The sequence below is a fragment of the Fringilla coelebs genome (genome assembly GCF_963513975.1).
Source record: "Fringilla coelebs genome assembly, chromosome: 8".
NCBI classification, from domain to species: domain Eukaryota; kingdom Metazoa; phylum Chordata; class Aves; order Passeriformes; family Fringillidae; genus Fringilla; species Fringilla coelebs.
The window spans coordinates 29,102,743-29,129,013 of NC_140066.1; the positions used below are offsets into that span (position 1 = coordinate 29,102,743).

Below are 26,271 nucleotides of genomic sequence, written 5' to 3' on the forward strand. Positions count from 1 at the left end.
CAATTCAGAAATTGATCATTGGTTAGGTTTTGTGTGGGAAGAGGTGTGCAAGCTCTTCATTGACTGAAAGAGCTCAGTTCTGTGCAACTGCTAGTACTGGCACAGAATAATAATAACAGCATAATAACAAAACATGATTTTTAAAACAGGCCCCTTACATCATTCCTCCTGGTGTAGTTGGTGTGAATATAGTACTTCTGCTCACAGGTCAAGAATAGTTTCTGTGGAAAAGAAAGCATTAGAAGAAACATTTTAAAAGCCTGATTCCTCCATGCAGCTCCTTTGGGGCTGCTGTGAGCACAGTGACTGTGTGTCTGTTCTGTCGGTGCTGCCGCCAGCCCTGCTGGCTGTGCTCCAGGGCTGCCGACAGTTTGGGCTGTCCGGAGCCTATCGGAGGAGCGGATGCACCGATGTTCCTCCTAAATGTAACCTACAGCAATGTGGGTGTTCCTGGCGTTGTTTCCCCACCCCCCAGTTGGTAGTTATAGGTTTGGGCTGTGGGGGATGTGGAGGAGAAGCTGTCAGAGCTGGGCACGGTGTGAATCCAGGTGGGGCGAAGGCGGCTCATAAGCCCCGCAGGTGCACCGGGGCCGCGCAGTCTGCCGAGAAAAGGTAAAGTGCAGCTCGGAGAGCTTTTTTCCCACCCTTTTAAACGGAGAACATCCTAAACCTCCGGCTGGGAGGGTAGGGGCCGTGTGGGGCTCCGAGGTGCTGGGGGTTCGCTCGCTCAGCGGAGCCGGGTGTGCGGCGGCGTTCGGGGGCAGCCCCGCCCGGCTCCTCCTCCGCCTGCTCCGGGCCGCTGCCTCCGCAGCCCGGTGCGGAGCAGGTCGGGGACGGTGGGGCCCGGGAGAGCCTTCCCGGGGGGATGATGGGGCCCGGGAGAGCCTTCCCGGGGGGATGATGGGGTCCGGGAGAGCCTTCTGGGGTGTGCTGGGGCTGGTTCCCAGCGGGCCGGGCGGTCCCATCGGCGGGGACACTTTGCTGTCCCATGGGCGGGTGCGCGGGGCAGCGGGGATGCGGGGCCGGCTCCGAGCTCCTGCGCAGCCCCGGACGGGCAGGAGGGACAGGAGGCACCCAAAAGGGCGGTTCCGCAGCCCAGGTCCTGTCCCGGCTCTGGAGGAGCCCCGGCCGCTGTGCCTCTGGTCCCCCCGCAGGGAATGCCGAGCTCCGTGCGGGGATTGCCGCAGCTCGGCAGGAACACAGCGTGAATCTCTTCAATAAATAAACAAGGGCATGGTGCGTTACTAAAATAAAAGTAATCCCCACCAGCCAGGAAACCAGACTCAGCCCGAGCTCTCGTGCTTTAATTACTTTGTTTCTAGCACTTTTGGGGTGCGGCCAGAGGAAAGTGCTGAGCCTGCCAGGGCTGGCTTTCCAACAGGTTGTGTCTCATGTCTGTAATAGACATCTTTCTGCAAAAGACACAATAGCAACTTGATCACGACTTAATAATCAAGGAAAGACTGATACCTCTAATGTGTCTGGATACTTCATGAAAGAAATGAGAGCAGCCTCTTTGTTTATTTTGCATGGTAAAGATGAGGCGTCCCTGTGAGATAAATTGTCCACGCAATCAGATTTCCCCATTTATTCAGCAAGGGCTGTGCTGGACAGGCAGTGTGTGTTCTGACCCACTTCTCATCTGTTGGGGTGTGAACCATGTCATCTTCAGTGTGTGCTCTAGCCACAGGGAAAGTCAGTAGCATAAGCACTTCTGTCAGAATAAACTGCACAGTAAGTTTAGCAAAAGCCATCTGGTCAGAGAAGTGCCTTTTATTCTGTAACTCATGGGTTGTACAGGATCTGATCTCCAACATGCTGATTTTGACAGCACCCCATGAGAGCAGTGCTGCAAGATCAAGGTTTCTATGGACAGGAGTCTTTGCTGTACAGGGGAAAAGGGTCTCTCAAAATTCCCTCACTGCAGAACTGGGCGGGGGAGAACAAATAAACTGGTTTTGCAGAGTGTCTTCTGGAAATTCAATCCCATTTATCCCTTGGAGAAAAACATTGTCAAAACTTTTAGACTGAAATTTGTGATGTTTGTTTTAAGAAGTTAAACGTTTCCCTGTTGTCTTCCTCCTCACCCTTCAGTTTCAGATCCCACTGTGAGCTGCCCCCAAGCAATGCCTGGGGCTGGGCAGAGGGGATGTGTGGGGCTCCTAACAGAAGTTGCTTACTGCCTCCAAACCTTGGCAAGAAGAAAAAAGTAACATTTATTTATGGAAAACAAGCTGAGAGAGACTGAAAAAGGAGACAGGAGGACTGGCTCCCTGTCTCCCTCCCTACATCTGAACATCAGATGAGCACGTAGCAGTGAGCTCCCCTCAGCAAGCTGGGGCCATTCCTCAGCACTGACAGGAGGTTGCTTGGCTTGTTAAGAATATGTTTTAATGAATATGCAGTGTCATCTTTCCTGCTTTCTCCCCTATTAAAATGAGTGATATTTTACAATGTTGAAAGACATGTTGGGAGGGTACTTGTCAAGAGGAGCTTTTCTCCCCTTTACCTCTCTTTCTCATCTCTGGTCTCATTTCTCCAAACACATGGTTACACATGGTTACAACTCTTACTTAACAAGAGTAAATTGCTGTCATATTCATCCAAGTGAGAATCTGGGTACAAAAATAGGAGTTTTGACTTAGTGTGGTTTAAAAAATACGTATTTTGGACTCATTATTGAGGTAGACGTTATTAAAATTCCCTATTTAATGGCTGAGATGACAAAATGAAAATTCCTTTGCTCACCACCCCATCCCTCCAGCAAAGCTGCTAAGGTTGCTGCTGCTAATCCTCGGCTAATGCTGATGAGCAGCAGGTGATGATGAAGCTTTCTTTCAATTCCTCTTGCTGAGAGTCTGGCAGGGCTAAAAGGCAAAGAATTCATCCTGCAGATCGGTTGATTTAAACCCAAGATAAAACCAAGTTGGCGAAACGTCTTGACCTGTCAATGTTTTGTATGAAAACAATGTGAAATCCCCAGCACCTGTCACATCTGGCTGCAAGCAGAGGCCTGTCCAGCTCTGGGTGATGTGCACCCTGGAAAGAGCTCCTAGGAAGAATGTCCTTGAGGCACGGCAGAAGAATGACCTTTCCTCTGTGGAATTTGCAGGGCTTGGAGCTCCTGGGGGACACACAGTGGGGCTTCCCCAATGAAGTCATGTATTGTGTTATTTCCCTTTACTTGGCCAAACCTGGGATCTGCTGAAGGGGGATGCTTGATGCACCTGGCGCTGCAGGGCAGGGTTATTGTGTCTGTAACAATGGTGGGGTGATTTCTTAATCCCCTCTTCATTTTGTACCTGTGCAGGTAACTGAGCATGGCCTGCTTTAGGTATCTTGCTGTATCTGATGTGAGTGATATATAATTTGCTGCAGAGACAAGTATTTCCTGAGAAAAATCCACCCATTTTCTGGAAAAACAACTAATAGAGCTGGTTATCAAGAAACACACTTACTTGTCTTTAACTACATAAAGAAAAGCTGCTTGTGCAATGACAGGGGCAGAGACCCATCAGGAATCTGGTCCAGTGAGTGCTTTTAATCTGGAGAAAAAATAAATATACATGTTTGAAATAGAAAGCCAAGAGCTCTACCAGATACATTCGGTCTAAATCCGGGCATGCTTGAAAGTGTCACTGAAATCTACCTACGATGTGATGGCAGCCTCGCTGATTTCAAAGGAAAAATGAGCAGAAAATTGAGTTTGCTGGACAGTTGTGCATAAAAACATCTCCCCAGAATGCCACTCCTTGTAAAACAGGAGGCATGGGAGAGCCTGGGGCTGAGTGTTGTTGGGGACGGGGATAGGGACAGGGATGGGGGCTGGGGATGGGGATATGGGGACGGGGGTTGGGGATGGGGCTGGGGATATGGGGACGGGACTGGGGACGGGGATGGGGATGGGGACGGGGATGTTGACGGGCAGCAGCGGTGCTCGAGGGACGGGTCCCTGGGCTGGGCTCCCGAGCGGGGCCGCCCCAGCCGGAGCTGATGGGGAGCTCGGGGGGGATGCGGCTCGGACCGTGCTCGGTGGAGCCCCGAGCAGCTCCCGTGGGCTCTCCAGCGGCTTCCCCAGGCACACGGTGCCCTGGTGGGACTCAGCTGAGAAAGGGAGGAGAGGAGAGGGGATGCCTGCGTGGGCAGGGAGAGGAGCGCAGACTGTCCCTCCCTCCCTCCCCGCCCGGGCTGCTCTCTCCGGGTGTGATGGAAAAGGAGAGGAGTATGTTGAGAGATTTCCTTTCCTATTATTCCTTAATTTTCATGGTTTTCCCTTCAATCTGTTCCCCACCATTCTCCCCAGGGCAGGAGTTACTTTTGCCCCCCAGACAAAATGTTTCTGAGCTCATCACCTGAGACACCCAGGAAGAAGATGATCAGCTGCAGGTAAAGAAATTGGCTTTGGGAACTGGATTTCTATTCCTCTCTTCTTTTGTTTCTTTTTGGTGTTTTTTTCGTTCCAGATTTATCACCATGAACTTCTTGGCATTTGAGTCCATCTGCATTTTCCTGCTTTCCCAAGGTATGTTTAAAGCTGCCATTTGCATCAGTGGTTTTTGTCTTGGGTGCTTCCCTATCTCCAGCTGGGGTTCTTCACTCTGAGGAATGAGAGCCAAGTCAGCGCCTCTCCAGGAGGTTTAGGGATAAACTTCTGAAACATGGTCTCACACAAAAGGGGAGAAAATAATACCTGGAGAAAAAGGTCTTCTGAGAATTTGAACATGTAACTGATCCGTATGTAAAGTGTCTAACTGATGTGAGAAAAGCTGATATTATATTAATAGGGCAGAAATCTATCCAGTGTTTATGGCTGTAATCTCAGAAGCCTAAGGCTGGCCTAGCTATCATTCTTCCCTGTGTCCCTGCATGCAGTGAGCAGAGAGACTGTCCTTTGTGCTGCAGTCATGTCCTTGTCATTCTCGTGCTCTCTGTGTCCCTGCCAGAAGGAATTTCCTGACATAGATACACTGCTGTGTCACCAAATTATGTTTTTCAGCTGTGGAACCTATCCAGCAAACCAGCATTTCTGCTGTTATAGGATTGTCTTGCTCATGGATGTCTGTTTGATCCCACAGCTTTGCTGGTCTTGGGTATACAACAAATCCACGTTGGCCAGGACATGATTGGCAAGATCTCAGCTGCTGGCCAGTGTAAGTTTGTTTTATAAAGCATTTTCTATATCTGAATTCCCTCTTTCTTTGGTTGTCTTGTGTGTTTTGTTTGGGCATTTTAAATGTTTTTTGTTGTTGCAGTTATTTACATTTATTAGCCCCTCTTCAGTCTGTAAAGTCCCCACTCACAGCACTGTGGCTGCCTCTACCCTAGCCTGGCTTTCTTCCCCACTGGGATTAGCTCTCCTGGGATGTGATCTACTCTGCTTTTCCCCAGACTGGCTATTTGCCAGCTGGATGGTGTTTCTGTCAGTTCTTCAGAGCCTGCTCCAAGCAATCCTGATTTGCAGAGCTGTGTTTAATTACAGCCTTGATCAGACCTCCCATGTGGGTGCTTTTTGCAGGCTGTAAAGCCAGCACAGCCAGCTTGCTGGGAGCAGGGGTGATGGGGCTCTGGCTGGCCCATCTTCACCTGCAGCTCCCTTGTTGTACTTGCTGATAAACTCCTGTGAATTCTCTCCTAGTGCCCATTATTTTTCTCTTGCCTGTCAAGGGATAGAGTGTATTCATTCCTCTGCCAGGCATGCCTTGCAGTTCTACCCTGCAGCACCATGTGTTCAGCTCAGACTTGCCATCCAGGGATGTGTGTTTGGGTGTTTCTCCCTGCTGCACATCCCCAGGAGTCCCAGCTCCCAGGGCAAGGCTGACAAGCCAGGACAGGGCTGTGCTCCAGCTTGTCCTCCGCACAGAGCCCAGGGCAAGGCTGGGTGCCCCCTTAGGAGAGGCAGTGACCCAGAAGGGAATGCCTCCAGCCTTCAATCCCTGTAGTCTGCTATTAGAAAAACCTAATTATAAACTCAGGTCTTAACTCACAAGAAGGATTTGGAAGAAGTAGTGACAATATAAAAATTATAATAATGGGGGTGGAGTAAAATCACTGGCCAAAACAGCTCTGAAGGGGTCAGTGTGCTTGATCTCTATTGGACTTCTGGATCCTTTTTCCCTGGAAGTTGATTCTGGCAAATGCTGCAGAGGAGACTTGAAAGTTTCCCTTTAAATGCTTTGAAAATGATTCTTCATAGTCTGCAATCTGCCATTTATTTATTTCAGTGAATGAAAATTAAATGTGAATGTCGGTGAAATTGTGGGTTTCCACTGCAGCGAAAGCACCTCAGAAACTTCTGCCTGGGAGCAGCTATGTTCATGCAGAGAGGGGTGATACAAAAACACATCTCTGAGGAGGAGATAAAAGGCAGATTTTAATGGAAAGTGTTTCTGTCAGTGTCTGGGAGCTGTTCAGTGAATTTGTGTTTAGGAAAATAAGAGCCTGTTTTGAAAAGTGTGCTGCAGATGAAACATGCTGGGCTCTGTGGGACTCGATAGACTTTGTAAATGCCTCCTGGATTTATGTCTGCCTTGGTCCCACTGGGCTGGGCTCCCTTTCCCTGCTGCTCACCCCTCCCTCTGTCCTCTCTGAGAGGAGAGAGCAGCTCTCCCTGTGTTTGCTGATGCTGCTCTGGCTGCTCTGAGCTGTCCCTGAGACCGGGCTGAGCTCTGAGCTGGGTCTGGCAGACTGAGAGCTGAGCTGGAGCTGCTGCAGGCCAGAGCAGGGATGCCTCTGGGCTCTGGGTTGTGGGCACTGACTACCCCTGCCCATCCTCTGCAACTGTCTGGATTTTCAGCTCTTGGCTGCCTGCTTCCAGAGCAGGCTAACACAGGGCACTTTCACAGTTAAAATGTTTTTTCTCCTTTTTTTCTCCTAGTGATGCAGTGCTCTGCCTCATTAGATGTCCTTTTCCTCCTGGATGGCTCCTACAGCATTGGCAAAGGAAGCTTTGAAAGGTCCAAGCACTTTGCAAGCAAGCTCTGTGATGCCTTGGACATCCATCCAGACAGAGTGAGTGTCAGGAATATCTCCTCTAATTCTCAAACAGCTTGGCAGTGTGTCTAAAGGCCAGTGGTAACGTGCTGAGTGAAACTGCAAAATTCAACCTACCAGCTGCCATGGGGGCAGAGTATTTATTTTTATCAGAAAGATGTGGTTTGTGAAGCACTAGGATGGTAGGAAGCTTCTTGATTCTTCAGATTTTAAGCAGTTCCTTTTGTTGAGAAAAGACATAGTACTTTAGGTTAAAGATTAGGATTTGGATTTTTTTTTTTTTTTACTGATTTTATTGTGGTTTGGAAGCTCATAGATTGGTTCTTTCTCTTGCTTTTCCTTGGAAAGCTGCAGAATTAATCACTGGGAACTTTGCCACCTCTCTGTACAGATGTAAAGGATGCATTCTGCTTGCTCTGCTTCCCCCAGCAGGAGATGGGTGCTGCTGTGCTGCTGTAGCCTCAGGTCCTGCTCCCTGGGTCAGCCTTGAGGCACCTCTGGGCCTGAATGAAACATCCTGGGGTTCATCTGAGGGGATGAACTGGCTGTGGTTCCACCACCACCTCAGCTGAGGGCCTTGGAGCAGGCTGGGATGGTTGCTGGACTTGACTCCATGCCAGAGCCTTTCCAAATGAATGCCAGGTCTTTGGGAAGGTTGTGTCAGTGAATATTTAATATTTGCAGATTTGGTAGTGTGTTTTATTTTTTAAACACTATCTTTCCACTAGTCTTTCACTTAATCCTCACATGGACTGGACTGAAAATTGGTAATCTTTTCATCTTTGGAGCTGTCCCATTCCATAATACATCTTGTAAGGCTTCAGTGAAGTATTCTGGATGTGCTGCCCAGTGCAGACCATTTAGTCCATTTGCATTTCCAACTAGAGATAATGGTTTGAGGGGAACTATTAGAAAAAGTATTGGTTTGTGTTGCCTGCTGCTCTCAGTGATGGAAAGGTTGCCTGCACAGTGTATAAATGGGCTGGTGTAGAAGGTGTTAGTTATAAACTTACTGCCCTTGAGGCTGTGAGCTGCTCTGGGTGGATAAATGTGGATCCTGAGCTGCCTCCAGTGCAGCAGAGGCTCCTGTTGCTTCCAGATAAACTTTTTTTTGCCTTGTTTATAGTCTGTGTAGATAATCCTGGAGTTCTTGCTCTAAGTTCATTCAGACTGCCTGTGGCTCAACAGCAAACACAGTTTGCTTGCCTCCATACAATTTAGTCTTCCCAAGTTTGTGAATTGATCAAAAAAGTACAACTTGCACAGACACCTTTCATAGCCTTCCATTGCCTTTTCTTTTAGGTCCGTGTGGGAATGATACAGTTTAGCTCAACTCCCCACCTTGAGTTCCCACTGGATTCTTATCTCACCAAACAAGAAGTAAAAGAGAGAATCAAGAGGACTGTGTTCAGGTCAGCTTATTTTACAACTCTCCTCTTTCTGGGCCGTGAATATTCTCTGGATTGATGGGGTTTTTTGAGGTTTAGAAATCTCTGCTTCTGCTGTGCTTACAGCAGTGTGATGTCCCCAGGGAGGGAGGTGAATGAACACTGAGCTCCATGACCCCCAGTCCACTAAAAATGTGAACCTGGTCTGTCTTAGTGAAAGCTGATAGGAGACAGAGTTTTCAGTGTCCTCCTATAACACAGTAAATAGAGAGTTTCCCTGGGTTTTTCTGTCTGTTTGAGGCAGGCCATGGGTTACATCCTCCGTGGAAGAGCAGGCGTGTTGTTCCCTCCTGCACAGTGTGCTGCTTCATTTCTGGTGGTTACAATTTCCTTAGTCCTGTGAGTCAGTGACAAACTGCTGCTCTGTAGATAGCCATGTGTGCTCGCTGAATTCCAGGGGATCAGGCTTTCAGATGGAAACCTTTCTTCTTCCTGAACGGTAAGCCTTGGATTTCTTCCCATGGCCCCAGGCAATGGAGCCCGAAGTCCAAAGGGCTGTCCTTAGAGCATCTCAAAATCCAAACTTTCCATCTTGGAGGAGTACATTTGGATCTACTAAGGACCTGACAATCACCCCAAAACAGCAGCTGTTTTGATGATAGATGAGGTATTGGTAAGGCCTCTGGATGTCTACTCTTTTAGCTGATCTGCTTTAGGACTGAGGGTCAGATCAGCATTTCCCATGGATATCTGCTGCTCTCAGGATGTTGCACATATTGCAAGCAAATGTGATCAGTTTTGCATTTTTCAGGCAGGACCAGCTGGCTGGGTTTTGTTGTATTTCTTTTGATGAGTTTAGCAAATCAAGAAAACCTCTTGTGTACTCTGTTACAGGAAAAACTTGGAGAAAACAAAGATGATGCATTCCCCCTCTCTGGTTGTTGTTGAAAGTCTGTGGGAGCAGAGAAAGTGAAGCAGCATTTGCTGGCTGGCACTGCATTTCCTTGATGACAACAGAGGGATGCTGACAGATCAAACAGAAATAATTACTTTTTGCCTGGCTATTTCATCTAGTTTAAATGAAAACCTGACATTTTGAAGTCGATAAAATAGTTATGGATGGATTCCAGCTGGCTTCTGAAAAAGAATGGGTGCTTGACATCTTGGTTGAGAGGTTCCTTGATGTGTTCCTAAGGAGCCTTTGGCCAGGGAGGCATTTCCTGACTTCAGCCCAGAGCTGACAGCACTTGGAAGGAGGCAGCACCAGACTAAAGTGAAGCTTTTGTGATTTATTTGGAGACTGCTGGTCTCTCTCTGTGAATGCTGTCCAAATAGCTTTGGAATTTGTTGGCCAGTTCCAGCCGTGCTCGGTGGTAATCTCAAGCTAAATTTCATATGAATTTCTTTCATATCAATCAGCAGCTGGTTACAGGAGAGAAACCTTCTTAGTGCTGTCCCTGAAGAAAGACAGCAGGTAAAGTCCAGATCTCCTTGTACTTCAGAAAATCCTGATTGGAGTGATGCCTCAAACACATCTCCGCTGTGACAAACCCCAGTGAAGCTCCAAATGCAAATTAATAAGCAATTTAATGAGCTCTTTGTTAATTTTTCTAATCATCAGGGCTCACATGGGCTCAGTGTACTGAGTTCATCAAGATTTAGTCCCACACTGACTATGCACTGTGTGTTTTGCTTCATGCAAAGCACTATTCAGTGAAGCATCTCACAGACATCTGGTCAGAAAAAGGCAAATTTGGACTTGCTATGAACACATGGTCACTGAGTATGCTTGGAAATGGTGGAGTGCAGAGGAGGAAGGAGTTCAAAGCAAAAAGGCCTGGCAAGTACAGAATGAAAAAAGTTTGTGTGAAAATCAGAGGGTAAATGGAAAAACAGTGCGCTTGGGCATGATGAAATGCTTTTCTAGAACAAGCAAATCAGGAATCAGGTGCTAGGGCAAAGGATGGATGTTCAGAAAGCAGCTGAGGTGTGTTTGTGTCAATGCAGAAAAAGAACATGAATCCTCCAAGGAAGGAGTGACACTTATGGTTTGGTTACCCTGGGTTGCTCTGGACAGCAATAAAAGCAGCCCTTAAGGGCAAGTACAGGAAATTATTTATGGCACAACTCCTTGGACAAATTAGAAGACAGCTGGAAATGTTCACTCTGCCCTAGTGGCTTTATTATCAGCAGGTCTGTGGCACATGTGGGAAGCAGCTGGGCAGGGCAGGGGCTGAGCAGGAGCACTTGGGGTGTGGATGGAGGAGAAGCTGAGCCTGAGTCAGCAATCTGTGCTGCCAGCCCAGAAAGCCACCCCTGGGCTGGGCTGCATGAAAGGGCTGAGGAGCAGCAGGTCGGGGAGATGATTGTGACCCAGGTCAGATTGTGGCCCTCCAGTCCATTGTTTGAGACCCCCCTGGAGCACTGCAGCTGTGTCTGGGGGCACAGCATGAGGAGGATGTGGGCCGGTTAGAATGAGTTCAGAGGAGAGCAACTGAGATCCTCAGAGGGTTGGAGAACCTCTGCTTTGAGGAACAGGCTGGGCAGAGAATGTGTTTTAGGGAGAGATGCCTCTGCTGGAATGAAGATGCACATGAGACCATATGAGGGCAACATACAGATTTTATTTAACATGGATTTTATTTAGAAGAAATGTGAGGGAGCGAGAAATAGGAAAGAGGTCTCAGAGAGGAGAGCAGAAGAGAATCAGTTGGAACTAGATGATCTCTGAGGTCCATCTCAAATGAAACCATTCTGTGATGCTAGAGGATGTGTAGATGTGTATTTTAACTTGATATTACTGTTATAATAAGAAGAATTTGCTATTACTACTATTTTATCTTCTTCATCTTCTTCATCATCATCTTATTGTTGTATTCCCTATTGCTCTTCTCCTTCTTCCTAGTATTTACTTCTATTTCTTCTACATCAACTTATTCTTGTCCTTATTTCTTTTCTTATTTCTTCTTATTCTAATTCTTATTCTTTGTTTTCTCGTTCTTTTTCTTGTTTAAATTCTTATTCGTTTTCCCATTCTTTTATTCTTTTTTTTCTTATTATCATTCTTATTCCTTTTTCTATTTTTACTCTTTTTCTCATTCTTATTCCTTTTTTTTCCTTTTTCTTATTCTTATACTTAATCCTTTTATTTTTCCTAATCTTGTTCTTATTATTTTTTCTTTTTCTTATTCTCATGGTTATTATTATTCTTACTCTTTTTTTCTTATTCTTATGCTTAATTATTTTCTTATTTACTACTACTACTTATTCATCTTCTTAATCTTCTTCATATTTTTATTAGTCCTACTATTCTTTTTCTCTTTGTGGTTTTTTTTTTGCTGTGTTTTGGTGGGTTTTTATGTTTGGTTTTGGTTTTGGTTTTTTTACTACTGCTACTATTTTTTCTGTCTGTTTTGGATGAATTGTGTTTGGCGAAGTCATGCAGTGTGCAGAACACCTGTCTGTGCTCCTTCCTCACGGATAAAATCCCAAAGGATCAGCATGTAATCCTTTTAGGATGAGAGAAAATGTCCTTGGATTCCACCAGGGGAGGTCCTGATGAAATTTTCAAAACAATTTTTTCCTGACAGAGTGGTCAGGCGTTGATTGCCAGGGGTTCCTCAGGGGGGTCTCTATCTTAGGGAGCGTTCAAGCCTCATCTGGCCGGGGCACTTGGGGATGTGGTTTCCGGGTGGCGAAGGTGGTGCCAGGGTGACGGTGGCACTGGATGACATTCAAGGTCTCTTCCCGCCCTGATGAGTCTCTTCCCCACCGAGTCCCACAGCCCCAAGTGTCCCCCACGGGCGCTGGCTTGGGGCTGACCCCTGGGTGACATTTGTCTTCGGGAGACCAGCTTGGGATGCTGCGAGCAGCTGGGGATTGCTGGGGCTGCGGGGCCATGTCTGGGCAGGGCAGCCCCAGGACAGGGGGCAGGCTGTGGGCCAGCTCTGCCTGCAGGGCCCGGGCTGGTGCTGCCAGCCAGCCCTAATCGTAGGGCCATGGGGCCAGGCAGGAGAACAGCCCCCGCAGCCCCTGCAGCGCCCGCCGCGCCCGGCGCAGGAAGGAGAAGCGTTTCTTTCTGCCAATGGACTCTTCCCAATCAGACGCTTCTTGGTAGCTGCTGACGTCTCCCTGGAGCAGCCTGGGCTCGCTGTATTCGTCCCAGTCAGACAGAGTCTGGGAGATGTCGACTTTTAGGCCCTGCTCCTTGCCTTCTTCCCAGACTGAAATTTCGCGGTCGCTACCGACATCCCCTTGGGACGGCTCTTCCTCGATGCGTTCATCCCAGTCAGAGAGCTCGTGGTGGCTTTGGGCTTCTTCTAAGGAGACCTTCTGCTCTGTGGCTTCTTCCCAGTCTGAAATTTCTTGGTAGTTTTCACCATCCTCATGGGACAGCTCTTCCTCAATGTTTTCATCCCAATCGGAGAGCTCATGGTCGCTTTGAGCTTTTTCTAAGGACAGGTCCTGCTCAGTGCCTTCTTCCCAGTCTGAAATTTCTTGGTAGCTTTCAACATCCCCGTGGGACAGCTCTTCCTCGATGTATTCATCCCAGTCAGAGAGCTCGTGGTCACTTTGAGCTTTTTCTAAGGACAGCTCCTGCTCCGTGGCTTCTTCCCAGTCTGAAATTTCTTGGTAGCTTTCAACATCCCCGTGGGACAGCTCTTCCTCAGCGCGTTCATCCCAGTCAGAGAGCTCGTGGTCACTTTGGGCTTCTTCTAAGGAGAGCTCCTGCTCATCGCTGGGTTCCTCTTGGGCCCCTTCCTGATACCTACCTGCTTCTTCCAGGGACAGCTCCTGCTCAGTTCTGGCTTCCCCTTGGGACCCTTCCTCATGGCTAGCAGTTTCTTCAAGGAACAGCTCCTGCCCACTGCTGACTTCCTCTTGGGACACTTCCTGGTAGATTCTGGATTCTGCTTCAGCCAGCTCTCGCTCAATGTAGTCTTTCGTTTGGAACTCTTCCATGAACCAACCAACTTCTTCTAGGGCCAGTTCAAAGATGGCTTCCCCTTGGGATCCTTCCTTGTAGCTACTGATTTCTGCTGGGGACAGCCCCTGCTCAGGGCAGGCTTCCTCTTGGGACCCTTCCTGATGGCTACCAGTTTCTTCTAGGGACAGCTCCCCCTCACTGCTGGCTTCCCCCTGGGAGTCATCCTGGTACGTACTAGCTTCTTCTAGGGACGGCTCCTGTTCAGGGCAGGCTTCCTCTTGGGACCCTTCCTGGTGTATACCAGTTTCATTTAGGGATAGTTCCTGCTCAGGGCTGACTTCCTCTTGGGACCTTTCCTGGTGTATACCAGCTTCTTCTAGGGACAGCTCCTGTTCAGGGCAGGCTTCCTCTTGGGACCTTTCCTGTTGTATACCAGCTTCATCTAGGGACAGCTCCTGCTCAGTTAAGGCTTCCCCTTGAGACCCTTCCTGGTAGCTATCAGTTTCTTCTAGGGACAGCTCTTCCTCAGTTAAGGTTTCTCCTTGGGACCCTTCCTGGTAGCTATCAGTTTCTTCTAGGGACAGCTCCTCCTCAGTTAAGGTTTCTCCTTGGGACCCTTCCTGATGGCTATCAGTTTCTTCTAGGGACAGCTCCTCCTCAGTTAAGGTTTCTCCTTGGGACCCTTCCTGGTAGCTATCAGTTTCTTCTAGGGACAGCTCCTCCTCAGTTAAGGTTTCTCCTTGGGACCCTTCCTGATGGCTGTCAGTTTCTTCTAGGGACAGCTCCAGCTCAAAGCTGACTTCCCCTTGGGACCCTTCCTGGTAGCTATCAGTTTCTTCTAGGGACAGCTCCTCCTCAGTTAAGGTTTCTCCTTGGGACCCCTCTTGATATTTGTTGATTTCCTCTTGGGACAGCTCTGTGTGTTCCTCATCTTCACACTGAGAATGCTCCAGCTCCCCAGCCAAGGCCCCCTCCTCAGGCTCTTGCTCTGCCGGGGCTGATCCCTGGTCTGCCTCCTCCTGCTCCTCACTGGAGCCTCCCAGTGGGCTGAGCAAGGGGCTGGGGGTGCAGCAGGGGCTGTGGGGGCCAGAGATTGGGCTCTCTTCCCCTTCTCCTCCTGCAATCTCTGCTTCTGTTTCAGCAGCCAAGCTTTGCCCCAGGTCCCTCTGTTCCTCCAGCTGCTGGGCAGATTCCTGGATCAGAAGCACAGCACTGTCCACGATCTCACAGCTGATGCGCCTCGCTAAATCCAGCACAGCCTGGCTGCAGGCTGGGGAGAGCCGTGGGTTCTCTGCTGCAGCTGCTGCTGCTGGCACCTCCTCCCTGAGGGCAGGAGAACCCGGTGCCCTTTCCACCTCGGGGGGCTCTTCCTCCTCAACACCTCCTGCCAGAGCAGCAGTGGCTGCCAGCTCATCCTCCATGGGACTCCACAGGGCAGAAGAGGCTCTGGGCAGTTCATGGGCTGTCTCTGCTGCCACCTCTGTGCCCATACTCCTGGGAGAGGTGGGGCCCTCCTGGGCATGCTCATCCTTCTCTGGGAGCAAGGGTTTGTCCCATGTCGGGAGCAAGGGTCTGTCCCATGTCCTGTGATCAATGCCTTCTGCCCGGTGGGACAGCCCCTGGCTGCTGACACTTCCTTCCTCTTGGGGCAGCTTTTGGTCTCTCACATCTTTTACCCATTGGGGCAGCTCCTGGACATTGTAGCCTTTTCCTTGTGGTAGGTCATTGTCCCTGTTGCCTCTCACTTGGGACAGCTCTGGGTGTCTCTTGACTCCTTCCAGTTGGAATGTGTGTGGACTGCCTTGCACTACTGTCCAAGGAGACGGTTCCTGGTGTGCCTGCCCTGCCTGCAGGGACAGCTCTTGCTGTGTGCTGTCTCCCCACTGGATCCTCACAGTTGCCCCTCTCTCACACTTGCAGCTCTGATGCAGCTCTTGGTGTCTCACCTCTCGCTGTGAGGGCACTTCTGGGACCATCACATCTCCTTGTAGTTGGTAATACTCTTGGACTGTCATTTCTTCCCAAAGGCGGAGCTCTCGATGGGAAAGGCGTCTCCATCGGGAAAGCTCTAGATCCAAGTCATATTCCCAGTCTTCATCCATGTGGGCAAAGGCCCCCTCAGTGTCCTACAGGGGCAGGCCTGAGCTGCCCCCTGCCCCCAGCCACTGCCCACCGAGGGCTGGTCTTCCATCCATCCAGCCGGGCAAGGGGCTGGGGGCTGAGGGTTGGGGTTCACCTCCTCCTCCTCCTCATCTGACGTGCTCGGGGCACAGGGATCTCGGGAGCTGATTCCTCCTGGGAGAGCAGCTCTCACAGGAATGGGCTCTACAGGGCAGGGTGGGGCTCTGCCATGTCACAAGGGCCACTGGGCACCGCGGTGTCACACATCACCCAGAGCCCTGACACAACACCCTGTGTCACAAAGGGCCACACCCGGCACCCCCTCAACAGCCAGATGACCACAATGTTCACATGGAAAAACTGACGCTGTAGAGACATTTGTAGGAGATGGAAATAAAGTCCAAATATCCAAGAGTTCTGGTTATTGCACCAAGTGCAGAAACACTCTGCTGTAGGAACCACTCTGAGCTGGAGACGGGGGACATCAGGGTGAATAGATGGGACCAGTGGGTGGGAAGATGAGAAGAATGACAGGATTAGACATCCCCACGGATCTGTTGTGTGGCAACAAGCAGAAACAGGCTACATTTCCCATTACCAGAGGGTAAAAATTTGCAACCCAAATGGTAAATTCAGTATCAGGGAAGGAATTCTGATTTCTTCTTTTCTTATTATATCTCCCTGCTTCCTAGAGGTGGGAGCACAGAGACAGGTCAGGCTCTGAAGTACATTCTCCACAAGGGTTTCCCTGGTGGCAGAAACTCAAGTGTCCCCGAAGTCCTGATCATCATTTCGGATGGAAAGTCCCAGGGCAGCACTGCAATGCCTGCAATGCAGGTGAAGGAGAGACACATCACAGTTTTTGCTGTGGGAATCAAGTTTCCAAGGTAGGAAACTCTCCAGAGTGGGAAGTAGACATGCAGCTAGCCAAATGGCCAGTCCTGGTGAGTGAGGGGTCATCTCAGGCTAGATGTGAGTTTTGGAAAGAGAAAAGCTGTCTTAGTTTTTGCCAGAGCAGGGCTGATTTTTTATTTTCTGTGACTGTGGGTGTATCTAGGAGATAATCCATACCACTTTATCATTGCCAGGGGTGGGGGACAAGGGACTTTCTCCCTTCAGAGAGGAAGGGCATTCCTTCCTTCCAAGGAGGGGAGAAAGTGTGGTGGACAAAACAGTCAGTGTTGAGACAGACTTCCCAAGTAAATTGGATTTGTCTTATATCTTTTGTTATTCACATTTTTATTGCTGCTGTTACTGCTTGATTTGTCATTTAATTTCTGTCCTCAGTAAATTGTTCTTATCTCAGTCCATGAAATAATTTTGCCTTTCGCGTTTCCAGCTGGAGGTGAGAGGGGAGGCAAGTGTGGGCCTGGTTCCAGTGAGAACACTAAACTGGGGAATACCATACTTAAACCATGGCAAAAAGGAATTTGCAGGGTAATACAGGCACGGGGGAAACACTGACTTGGTGGCTGATGTAGAAGGAGCACCAGAGCTGATGAAGGAAACTTTTCCACTTGGTAGAGCTTTGCTGCTCTGAGACTAAACGCACCAGGATCTTGGAAACTGAGGAGTGTCGTGGTTTTGCATCAACTCTCTGTTTGTTGCACAGGGTTGGTTTTGGCTCTTTGTGGGGGAGGCTGAGCAGCTGATGTGTGCCTTGCTTGGCAGGTGGGAGGAGCTGCAGGTGCTGGCCAGCGAGCCCCCTGAGCGGCACCTGCTCTTTGCTGGAGATGCTGAGGATGCTGCCAACGGCCTGTACAGCACCTTGAGTGACCCTGTCTGCACTGCCACCGCTCCAGGTGACCCTGCTGGCCACACCTCCCTGCCCAGGCCTTTAGCTCGGACATGGCACGGAGGGGGGAAGATAAGGCAGTGTCAGGAAGCACGCAGGGGAATTAGCAGGTGTTGCTCTTTGAGGTAATCTGCTTCTGGTGCCCAAACAGGAGGGCATGCTCTCTAAATACCTCCAAGCTGCAGAATCCTAAATCCTTCTGCATCCTGATTCACCTCTGAAAATGGGAATATTGGCTTTTGCTCATGTGACAGGGGATAGAGGGATAAAAGCAGTTGTGTTAAATTTTCTAATGGACTTGGCTGTGTATTAAGGGGAAGTGCCCAGGGCTTGCAGGAGTTAGAAAAGATAAAACTAGAGTAGTCCAGAGGTAGCAGAAAATCAAACACATGAATGATGAAGGCACCAAAGGGGCTGAAAAGCTGTCACTGAACCATGAACTCAGCAGTGTGAGATTTATAGCAAAGCAAAGGAGGCTGAATGTTTAGGTTCCCAGAAAGTGGAGTAGGCTGGTGATCTTTTCAACAGGAAATCTCTCCTCTGGGGTCTCACAGAGGCTCTTGGAAGCTCTGCCCAGTCTGTTGTTGTCAGGTGGCTGAAAACAGCTGTCTGCTCTTACAGCCTTTGTATTTGCAGGCAGTTGATGCCAGTTTGCCTTTTACTCTGCTGCAGGCTGCAGAGTTGAGTCCCACCCGTGTGAGCGCAGGACCCTGGAGACTGTGAGAGAGCTGGCTGGCAGCTACGTGTGCTGGAGAGGCTCCAAGCAGCCCAACGCAGTGCAGGCTTCCCTGTGCCCTTTCACCAGGTAAGCTGGGCACCCCCAGCTCGAAAAATGAGCGGGGCTGAGAGATAACAAACACAGCAATGAGGCTTTTATCAGACCTTGACTCGTCACGGGGATAAAGATCCCTCAGAAGACTGATGCAAACAGTCTCTAGTCCTAGGAAGAGTCTCTGCTCTGGTCATTGGCTGAGAAGCAAGCAAACAAAATCTTTTTTTTTGAGTCTTAAATATAAGTCCATAATTTTAAAATGTAAAGATTACAGTTGAATAATAATTTAAAAAAAGGTAGATTCAGTGAAATGATGCTTTTCCTTTTGCCATCTCATTTAGAATGGACTATTTTTAAAAAATACTCATTTTGAAAGCTTGTGTTTTCAAAGGAAAATTTGTTCCATTGAAAATATTCCACCTTGTTAATATTTAAATTCATGACAGATCCTGTTATTCCTGTTTCAGGTGGAAGCGAGTCCTGATAAAACACCCGTCCAGATGCTTCCGAACTGTATGTCCAGGTGGGATTTTGCTCTTCCAAAACTTTAATTTGTGAAGCAGGAAAGGTAATAACTAAAGAACAAAAAGACAGGGGTTTACTTTCACTTCTCAAAAATTTTGTTCTGAGTGAGAGACTGTGATCAGTAGATATTTAATCCATTTTTTGTTTCTCATGGGTACCTATGACCAGAGTTTTTTGGATTAAAAGTCTCCCAGTAGTTTCTCCTCCACTTGAGGAGCCAGTGAATCCTCCTGTGTTCAAGTCCTGGGGGCAGAGCCTTGCACTGCTCCCCAGTGCCTGCAGGGAGTGACTGTTCTCCAGCCAGGAGAGCACGCAGGGATGCCTCCAGTCATTCCTGACACCATAAGCACATCAGGTCAGTGGGGAGCCTGACCCGTGCTGATCACCAGCCTGCTTTTGTAGCTGTGCTCCTTCAGTCCTTTTTGCAAGTTGAGGCGACAGCATCTTCATTTTCTTTACCAGTACAGCACTGTCCAAGCAGCAGGCCAGACCCTGACCTCTTCATTGCTGCTGAAAATCTGTCAGGGCTGCAGGACCTTTAGCAAGTCTCTGTTTATACAAATGTGGTGTCACTGGCATTGTTCCACATCAAATGAAGTCAGAATCTGGTTTGCTTTCTTGTCACAGCCTGCTGGAGAGCCATCCCAAATGGAAATTACCTTGGAGGTGAGGTGGCCCTGTGTTAGTTCAAACTCAAACTCATGAGGGGCAGAGCTGTGATCCTTTTTCCACTAACAGTGCTGCTCATACTGGCAGAGGATGGGGAGGGGCAGACTCTCTGCTGATGACCTGTCTTTCTCTTCCCTGTCCTGTTCAGACCCCTGTGACTCCCAGCCATGCCAGAATGGTGGCACGTGTGTCCCAGAGGGACTGGACAGGTACCACTGCCTCTGCCAGCTGGGCTATGGAGGAGACATCCACTGTGGTAGGTGTGAGCCTGGGCTCTGTCTCCTTCCCTCTCAGCTGGGTCTGCCTTTGTGACCCCCTCTGTGCCACCCTGGGGACAGCTGGGGTGGGACCACAGTCCTTGGGCTTTTCTCAAAAGGCAGGCTGAGTTTACTCTCATGCTGATCATGCCTGTGTCAGGCCCAGTGGCCTGTCCTGCTGTTCAGACACCGTGTGGGTGTGAGGAGCACCAACATTGACAGTCTCAGCCTGGCATGGCTCCTTTGTGCCTAAATGCAGGTGCCATGGGGATCAGGAGAACAGAGTCACTGGCAGAGACGTGGATGTGTCTCTTGGTCCCCTCCCCACACACATGGGTGCAGCAGGAGCTCCTGGCTTTGGTTTGGTGTAAAAAAGCCAAAAGCTCCTGATCATTAGAAAACACCTTGTACTTACTTTCCCCAGAACCAAGGTTCCAGCTCCAAACTGTCTCAGGGTGTCGTAGGTGAGGGTCTGGTGCTTGGACTCTCTCTCCAGTATGTGATTGTGTCATTCAGAGTGCTCTGCCCACAGCACTAAGAGAGTGGAGCTGTAATTTCTGATTTGAAGTTTGCCATCCAAAAGTTCATGAATCTCCATAGGTATTTCTCATCTCAAAAGGCTTATATGGCATCCAGCCAAAACAAAGCCTGCTCCTGGCTCATTTGTCCTCCAGCTCATGATATGAATGGCAAAATGTTTGGGTGGCTGGACACAATGTCCCCTCTCCACAAGGCTTCCAGCAGGCCCCTGGGGCTGCCCTGAGATGACTGATTGCCCTCTCCCTTTCCAGCAGCGAAGCTGAGCCTCGAGTGCAGCGTGGATCTCCTTTTCCTGATGGACAGCTCGGCTGGGGTCACGCTGGAAGGGTTCCTGCGCTTCAAGGCCTTCCTCAAGAGATTCCTCCAGGCCATGGTGGGCCAGGACTCGCCAGTGAGCGTGGGGGTGGCCCAGTATGGTGACAGTGTCCAGGTGCCCATTGAGCTGGGCCAGCACAAGGACGCGCTCAGTCTCATAAGGAGTGTCGATGCCTTGAATTTCAGGGGAGGGAGAACCCTGACAGGCAGAGCCCTGCAGTACATTGCACAGCACGGTTTTAGGAGCACCCCAGTCTTTGCAGATGTGCAGGATGATCTCCCACGTGTGGTTGTCCTGCTCACCGACTCCAAGTCCCAGGATTCGGTGGCAGAAGCCGCTAAGTATGCGAAGGACCAGAATATCTTCTTGATTGGCATAGGCAGCAGCTTCATGAGAGCAGAGCTGACCACGGTGACTGGCAACCCACAGCACACCATTGTCTACTCAGACCCCCAGGACCTCTTCAACAGGATGCCAGAGCTGCAGGGAAAAATCTGCAGCGTGGGCAATCCCGAGGGTAAGAGTGTGGTGTGGGCAAGGTGGGGCAAGTTGGCCAAGCCATGCAGAGGTGTCCTGAATTCCAGCAGGGAGGAGGGAAGGACAGAAGGATGAACGTCCTTGTTTTTGTTTGTCAGTCACAGATCTGGGGAGTAACCTTCCGTGAGTGATTTTTGTGATGGAGACATAGATCACCCTTCACAGTCGGTGATCAGCAGTGCTGAATTTTGCCCACAGTTTCCTCTCACTGCTGTTTTTCAGACAGAAAGAAGCAGATATGTATTCTGAGAGGCACCACCTTTGTGCTCCTTTCCCCAGGCTGCCAGGCCCAGTCTCTTGATTTGGCATTTGCTGTGGATGCCTCGTCTGGAGTTGGCCTGGAGAACTTCCAGCGTCTGCGGCGCTTTGTCAGGAGCAGCTGCCTGCACTTCCTCATCAACCGGGACGTCACCCAGATCGCCCTGGTGACCTATGGCGGCCGAGCTCACACCGTGTTTGCCTTGGACACCCACACCAGCAGCTCTGCTCTCCTGCAGGCCATCGAGCAGGTGCCCTTCCTCGGGGACTCAGCCTCTGCTGGCGGTGCCTTGCTGCACGTGCACAGCGATGTGATGACCGTGCAGAAGGGAGCCAGACCCGGCGTCACCAAGGTGGTGGTGCTGCTCTCCAACGGAGGGGGCATGCAGGGTGCAGCTGGCCCAGCTCAGCAGCTGAGGCACGATGGCATCTTGGTGTTTGTGGTTGTCGTTGGGGACGCAGACAGGGACACGCTGCTGAGAGTTGCTGGCTCTCCCAGCTACCTGGTCCACATCTCCTCCTACGGAGACCTGCAGCATTACCAAGGCCTTATCATCGAGAGGATCTGTGAAGGTAGGAGAGCTCCAGCCATCACTGTCTCTGTCAGTGCCACCAGCTGTGCTGTTGTAGGTTTTTGGATGTTTTACTGACTGAATTTGATACTGTCGTTTGCATTTTATGGAGGGGGAAACTGTGACACAGAAGTCTGATGACTGCCCAAAGCAATCCTGCAGGAATTAGTAAACAACTTTCCAAAGATTCAGTCCAGTGGGTGAGAGCGGGCATAGTGTGGCAGGTGAGAGCGGGCATAGTGTGTGACAGGTGAGAGCGGGCATAGTGTGACAGGTGAGAGCGGGCATAGTGTGACAGGTGAGAGCGGGCATAGTGTGACAGGTGAGAGTGGGAATAGTGTGGCAGGTGAGAGCGGGAATAGTGTGACAGGTGAGAGTGGGAATAGTGTGACAGGTGACAGCGGGCATAGTGTGACTGGTGAGAGCGGGCATAGTGTGACTGGTGAGAGCGGGCATAGTGTGACTGGCTCTTTCCAGCCCTGCTAGATCTAGGTTCTGCTTTCTCTGATGGAAAAAGAAGTTTTCTCTTTTTCTGATGTTGCTTTAAATCTGTAGAATTTGTTGTGTGTTAGTGAACCCCTTCGGTGTTTCTGGGGGGGGCTTAATGGGCCCCTTTTTGTTCTGGTCTCTGCTCTCTTGTCCAACAGGTTTGTGACCAGGTGTTTGTAAAGTGGTGAGTCTGCAACCTCATTACTCCTGTTCGTCCTTAATATCCCACTACTGAAATTATCATGCAGGCTTTTCAGATTTTCTGTTACACTGTATTTAATCTTAAAATCAGAATCTGTGCATTTGAAGCCTTCAGACTGTTAAACTGAACTTCACACAAAATGTGATTTATCTTATTTGTAGGACCAAATCCTTATCCTCAAAGTGTAAGGGAAGAATTTTCAAATATTTGTGTAAAAACTCGTGTTTGGAGGTTGAAAAAAATAGGTGAAGTTTCTTCAAAACTTTGAGTCATGAGTGCCAGTCCTCAGCTGGGGAAAAATATGGCTCTAATACTAAATTTGAAACACTTGCATGTTGTCTAGAAATCAGCTTTTCAGAAAGGACAGCAGCCCTAATTTTCAGACAGTGACAATGAAATTCCTCCTAGTTAAAATACCATGCCTTGTTTTCTCATTCAAAATAGCCTACGTTTAACATCTATCCATTTGCTTTGTTTTAACACGTTTATAAGATCAAAAGAAGCGCATCTGAGCAGCAGCACAGAGGTCCTTTTCATCTCTGGGCACACCTGTGTCTCTTTCAGGCTTAGAAAGAGCTGCAGCACCATCTCTTTGGGGTGAGGAGCTGCTCTCCTGGCAGGCTCTGCAGAGGGTTTCTGCCTGAGCTTTCCAGTGTGTTTCTCTTGCAGTGGTACTTTGTTATTGCAAAAACAATGTACTGTACCTTGGAATTAGCTAAAATGCCAGGGGTGAAGGGGAAGAGACAGCAGGGTTCAAGGAGTCAGGGTAATGACATCTCATTGCCTGAGAGTGAATTGCTGCTTTCATTCCATCTGCAGCTAAATCACAGTTTGCACTAGATAGGCTGGGACCAAGGGTGATGTAAAGATAAGCCCTTCACTCAGTCTTCTACTCCCAAATCTGAGGCTCAATAACAGAATCATTGTCTGTGAAAGGACTTTAAGAAATTTATGATTCATTATAAAAGTATTTGAGAAACAGACCCTGCCTCTGTATACCTGGAATATGGTATTAGTTTTGAGGCTCATCTGAAAAGAGTCCAGAAAAAAAAGACCTAGGGTTTAGGAGAAAAGTTCCCAAGCATTAAATAGATATGAATCAGATTAATGGAAATACAAGTTATTAGGATCACCAAAGTGCAAGAGCCTCATTTAAGGTAGGTTAACAGCAGGCTTGTGTTCAGAGAAATGGTGTTGTGGCAGAGTGATTCTCCACAGCAGGGACTGTGAGGTTATGCTGTGGAGCATCCCTGGAGGGATGAGGTAGATGCATGACCTGTAGAACAGAGCACCATGGAACAGCTCCCTGGGGAGCAGCAGCACCTGGAAGATGAGTGACGTGTCCAAGAGATCCAGCTTTCATTGCCAGTGGCTTTTCCAGCCCAATGGAAGTGTCCATCCCTGGGAATACACTTTCAGGCAGGACCCCAGCTCAGAAATCCCATGACGACAAAATTGTTTTTGAACCCGGCTTGGTTCCCAATAAAATCAACTGGAGCTAAAGACTGATATGTCTCAGGTCTAGGAATGTCAAAAAAAAAAAAAAAAAAAAAATCAGCTATAATTTTGCCAGTGTTAGGTGTGGGTTGAGACTTGATGTGCAGAGGGAGAATGAGCACAACATCTATTAAGCTGTAGAAAGCTCCCTGACAGATAGGGGATAGGATCTGTATTCCTTTTCCTTCCCCTTTTTCTGTTTTCTCTGTGTTTTTTCTACCCTGGAGCAAAGGGTAAGGCAAGCAGCTCTACACCACCTCATTGTTGAGCAGAGGAATTTCACACCCTCACCAACACCAGTGGTGTTGCCAGCAGACTGGAAGCAAATTCCTCTGGGATGCTGCTACTTAACCTCATGTATTGGCAGCAAGGCAGCGTGGAGCAGTGCCAGCCCTGCTGACAGCTGGGCTCTGCTGTGTTGAGAGGGTTGGGAAAGCTGTCACACACTTCATAACAACAGGGCTAATAACTTGGGCTGTGCTTGCAGGCTTCTCTCAAGCCCCCTAGAAAAGAAACCCAGAAATTTTCCCTGTGTTGTTTTCCATTCATACCATCCTTGCTTCCCAGCTGGCAACTTCTTCTTATTCCCCTCCAGTGGAAACTTTTATCCTCTCTGGGGCAAAGTGAGGTTTGAACTTCAGTGGCATTTGGGATTGAGAACTTGTTAGGGCATGTGTGGGGAGTTTGGGGGTGCTCACAGCTCCGCACATGCTCCATTTTGCTTTTCTGGGACTATCATTAAATGACTCTTTAAAGCTTTACTATCATTAAATTCCTCTTTTAAGCTTTACTCGGAATATTCTCTAGATTGAGACACCTGGAAAAGCCATCCTGTTCTCAAGGTTAAAGGGTCAAGACAGAATTGTGGCTTGCACCCTCTGCCATGTTTAAATGTTTCCCCAGTCCCATTAGCCCCTGATGACAATTTTTGCAGCACTCCTGATGGATGTGGGTCTTAGCTGGTAATAATGCAGATGTGCCTGAACCTGCTCTGTGCTTGTGCCTGTTGCAGAAGCAAGAAGCCCTGTGAACCTGTGCAAGCCCAACCCCTGCATGAACCAGGGCGTGTGCATCCTCGGGCCGGGGAGCTACCGCTGCCAGTGCCACGGCTGGGAGGGACCCCACTGCGAGAGCAGTAAGGATCTGCAGCCCCCAAACCCATCCCTCCCCTCCCTGAAGCAGAGAAATGGCTGAAACTCCTGCACAGCTGTTTGGTCAGGCCGTGGTGCTGGTGTGATCTCTGTCTTATGGGAAGTGGAGAGGTTTGGGCTGATGAGGGGAGCAAGGGCTTCTCTGGAGAAGCTGTGCATTTTTATACCTTCACTGAGTGAGCTGACTGTGGAGGGAGCCCAAGGAGGTCTAATAATTCTGGTAATCTTCCACTCTGTTCTGTTCCCCTTTTCCCTCTGCCCTGCTGGAAGAAACAATCTTTCCTAAGTTCCCCAGGAACTCTCTTTTAATGGGGGGAGCTGTTTCTGTTGGAGCAGACACCCTCTCAGTGCTGTCCATGGTGTAAAACCTCCCCATTGCCTTCCTTCTCTTCAGCAGGGGAGCAATGCCCACGAGGTGGGGAGCCTCTGGCTCCCTAGAGGTGGCCTTGGGCCCATAGCACGAAGCTCTCAATTCAAGTGGGGTTTCCCCTTGCCCAATATTTTGCTTTTTACCTGAATTCTGACTTCCAGCCTGTGGCCTCTAATATCTGTCATCTAAGGGAATGGTTGGGTGGGTGGTTGGCTGGGTGAGTGGTTGGTTGGGTGTTTGGTTAGTTGGGTATTCGGTTGGTTGGGTGGTTGGTTGGTTGGTTGGCTGGTTGGTTGGTTGGCTGGTTGGTTGGTGTGGATTGAGTGTGACCTTATCCCTTGGTCCTAAAGCCCTCATCCCACATCTGTGCTTCTCCTCTGCCACAGGAGTTCTCCGGGGTGACTCTCCAAGATCTCCAGCCCTTCCTCCACATTCCCATGTGCAGTGGAGTCCAAGGGGTTTGCAGCAATTCTCCAGATCCCTCCAGCCTAGCAAAAGGCATGTGGATCAGAGGCATTGACATGCCATGGCCTAGCCTATTGTAGCATGGCCTAGGATATTATCTATATGCTATAATAGGGTAGGCCATGCGATAATATCCTAGGCCATGTGATAATATCCTAGGCCACGTGATAATATCCTAGGCCATGCTATAATAGGCTAGGCCATGTGATTATATCCTAGGTGTTCCAGATTGCAAGGCAAGATGTATTCTCTTGCCATCTGTATGGCAGTTGTCTGGTGTCAAGTGGGCAATGCTCCTTATCTCTCTTCCTGAGTGATCATAATCAACAGGGGACATCTGCTGATAAAGGGCTATTGAATGTCACCCCATGAATGATAAGAACTATAGCATCCCATTGTGAGATGCTCCGCCCAGAGGGAGGAGCCAAGC

General features: G+C 49.2%; 1 protein-coding gene across 1 annotated transcript; it reads left to right on the forward strand.

The window, feature by feature from the left end:
• Positions 1–575: 575 nt before the first annotated feature.
• VWA2 (von Willebrand factor A domain containing 2) lies at positions 576–25,896 on the forward strand (the record flags this gene model as incomplete). Its single annotated transcript, XM_084210138.1, has 15 exons — positions 576–612; positions 4,304–4,386; positions 4,464–4,522; positions 5,076–5,150; positions 6,875–7,008; positions 8,293–8,402; positions 16,119–16,313; positions 17,098–17,228; positions 17,894–18,026; positions 18,461–18,516; positions 19,336–19,443; positions 20,236–20,817; positions 21,117–21,668; positions 24,868–24,990; positions 25,763–25,896. Exons 2-15 carry the CDS (start codon positions 4,334–4,336, stop codon positions 25,894–25,896), a joined length of 2,445 nt encoding a protein of 814 aa, XP_084066264.1. The 5' UTR covers positions 576–612; positions 4,304–4,333.
• Between the last annotated feature and the right edge of the window lie 375 nt (positions 25,897–26,271).